The following is a 3,000-nucleotide window of genomic DNA, read 5'->3' as shown; positions in this document are numbered from 1 at the left end:
TGTAATGTAATGTAATGTAATGTAATGTAATGTAATCTAATCTGGCAGCATCTTAGTGGGCAAAAACAGAGTTGACATGTTGCATCCATGTCGGTGTGGACTTGTTGGGCCGAAGGGCCTGTTTCCATACTGTAATGTAATCTAATCTAATCTAATCTAAAATCTAAAAGTGATCAGAGGTTAGAAAGACCAATTGTGTATATTTCTTTTCCAACAGTGGAATAATCATCAGCAGAAGTATTCCAGGATTGAGAAGGAATCTAACATTTCGACGTTAACGTTAACTTTATTGTGTCTGAGACAATTGCATATTCTGTTAATAGCGCCTTAATTTGTTTGGGAGAATTTAAGGATAAAAAAATCCAGATCATTTAGTTTGAGCTTCTTCTTGGAGCCATTTAATTCCAAAATGGTCCAAGTTGCAGCTCGACACAACGCAATTTCCGGGCGTTGTTGCGATTTAGTGAAGGAAGATGGAGGTGTTCAGTGGCGGGAAAACGTCTGTACTGCACTCTGTTACTGACGTTTTGGATGTTTAACTGCAGTGCAATATACTTGTACCTGCATGTGTGCTGTGGTGTACGAAAAGGACAAGACTACCTTTTTTTCAAAAAAAAAGACCTGTCTTTGCATATTGATGGTTCATGTTTTCACGGGGGAGCTATAGTAAGACTACGACTTGAAGAGGTGTAATGTGTTCTGTTTCCTTTAAAAGAGAGGTTTTAAGATAGAGGTACTAAACTGAATATTTGAAACTAATAACGTGAACAGCTTGTGAGTTCATGAGGTTTTTTTTTTAAAATACTGAAATATATAAAGCAGCTTGGATGGGTGGGATCATGCTCCGCTGGAGACATTATTTCCAACTTTAATTTTTTTTCGGAAGCATTTGTTGGAGTTGTAAGCTGCGCTTCAAAGCTGCAGGACATTTCTCCTTGCTAATCTCTTTTTCACCGTTTTATCTTGATTTATTTTTGTTGTTTCCTTGTGGATTGGAGAAGGACATGCCCGACAATCTATTTTACAAAATTTAGCTTTATAACGGGTGCGTTTATGAAATGCTACTGTATTGAACGCTTATAGATAGGCAGTTAAGTAATTTTTAATACTGTTGCGTTTTCCAGTCGTTTTAAGTTATCACAATTCCTTCTTTCTTCTATTGTATTTCAAATACAATGTAGAATCCGATTCTTTTTCATTCAAGAGGGGAAGTTTGCAGTAGGACTGATTGCGTTCATGGATTTTGCGGGGGTTTTTTTGTAGTCCATAACAATAGAACTTAAATGTGACTCGAAAATGAAAATGTAAGCGGTTCAACAAGACAGCTCACTACCACATTATCAAAGAAAACTTGCATAATAACAGCCAATTAAACCAGTGCAGCCCACGACACACGAAATACTAAAAAAAGATATCGAATGTTAATTCATACTTTCTGAATCTGATACAATTAAAGTTGTGTTAATCGGAAAGCTAAAATATCGATTCTGTGTTTACCCTTTCCTTCAGATTCAGACACGGCATCAGCTTATTGGCCTGAGGAACAATCAACAAGCGAATCTTTGGAGCAGGCGTCACGTATGCCCACAGGAACTGGAGACACAGGTATAAGTCAAATTGGGTTCATTTATTAAATTCAATGGCGCACATTCAACAGACGTTACGTGAGGATTTGACTGACTGGAATGGTTAATTGTTTTGTTGCATGAAATTATTGGATCATGATTCCGTGATGGAACTGCAGCGATGCTGTTACTTTAAAATGATTATTTTCTCCTGGACTTCTTTAAAGACAGTTTTTAAAGGCTGAAGCGCTGAAGTGTGTACTGGAACTGGCCTCAATCAGTAAATGAGTAGTATTTTGAAACAGATCTAAGAATGGAAGTGGAGCGGCCAATTCTCCCAGGTCAGATTTTTAAAAATTTTTCTGCTGTAACAGTGAGATGCTGTTTGCGTTCAGGAAGACTTGAAGCTTCAAAGGACCATACGACGTAGGAGCAGAAATTAGGCAATTATTCCTAACCTGCTCGGCCAATCAATCATGGCTGAGAGATTGCTCAATTCCATTCTCCCACTTTCTTACCTTAGCTCTAGATCCCCTTGAATAATCAAGAATCCATTTGTTTCATTCTTAAACACACACCATAAATAGCCTTTTTTTGTGAAAGGATGTGTTTTTTGGGATGTTGCTATGTTGGAACAGTCAGTTATTAATGGGTATGTTATCCATGATTCAGTTTATTTTTAATTAAATGAAGTTATTCTAATTTCCTCTTCCGTTTGTTTGTATTTTACCTGTACTGTTTAAGTAAATTGATTTTCTAACATCAATTGGTTTGCTTAGTGGCATCACATCTGGAACATCCACTTCACGTTTTCCTTTAAAATAAGAAATTGTCAGGTTTGAGGATAGCTTTTTGAACAGTTTGAGGAGGTCTGGTCTGATTCGTCACTGACTAAAATGTCGGAGTGCTTCAGCAGTTGGATTTCTCCATTGAGTGACTCGATTAAAAAAAGTGCAGAAATTTTCACAGCACCGTGGAATGTCAGTAGGCATTTGACAGCCTGAAAGCTGTAAGACCAGTGTTAGCCAGCCGTAATGAGGCAAATACATTCATGTCGGTTCTGAATACGAGTAATGCTCATTTCAGTGCTGCACCCGTGCAAGTACATGACGAGAGGACAGAAAGACAAATTGAGTATTTTCCTGACAATTTGAATAATAATCAGAAATAGTCCAAGACTGAGAACAAAACTGACATTTCCACATTTATGTTGCCGAAAATGTATTAGAGATAGTTTCATATTCTGATAATAACAGCGCTTTTTTTGGGGGAAGATTGAAGGATGAATCTTTCGGCCAATTTAGATTAAGCCTGGTATTGTTCTAATTCAATTTGAAAATTGTACACGTAACAGGATGACAGAATGAAGTTGCTGAATGGTTCTGGTAACTTTAATGAAGGAAGAGGGAGGTGTTCAGTGAAGAGCACAAAACGC

The 3,000-nt window shown here is 37.4% G+C and overlaps 1 protein-coding gene across 8 annotated transcripts in view; it reads left to right on the top strand.

Annotated features, from left to right (window-relative positions):
* LOC122552141 (mucin-5AC-like) overlaps nucleotides 1-3,000 on the top strand; it is a 120,657-nt gene that overhangs the window by 39,417 nt on the left and 78,240 nt on the right. For 7 of the 8 annotated variants that reach the window (XM_043694634.1, XM_043694632.1, XM_043694635.1 and 4 more), the window contains one exon: nucleotides 1,510-1,605. The exons of the other annotated variant lie outside the window; for it this stretch is intronic. In XM_043694634.1, coding sequence (XP_043550569.1) covers nucleotides 1,510-1,605 — 96 coding nt within the window. The remainder of the gene's footprint in view (nucleotides 1-1,509; nucleotides 1,606-3,000) is intronic. 8 annotated transcript variants of the gene reach the window in all.

Source organism: Chiloscyllium plagiosum, chromosome 8, assembly GCF_004010195.1.
Source record: "Chiloscyllium plagiosum isolate BGI_BamShark_2017 chromosome 8, ASM401019v2, whole genome shotgun sequence".
In the NCBI taxonomy this organism is placed as follows: Eukaryota; Metazoa; Chordata; class Chondrichthyes; order Orectolobiformes; family Hemiscylliidae; genus Chiloscyllium; species Chiloscyllium plagiosum.
This window is presented reverse-complemented; position numbering and strand designations above follow the sequence as displayed.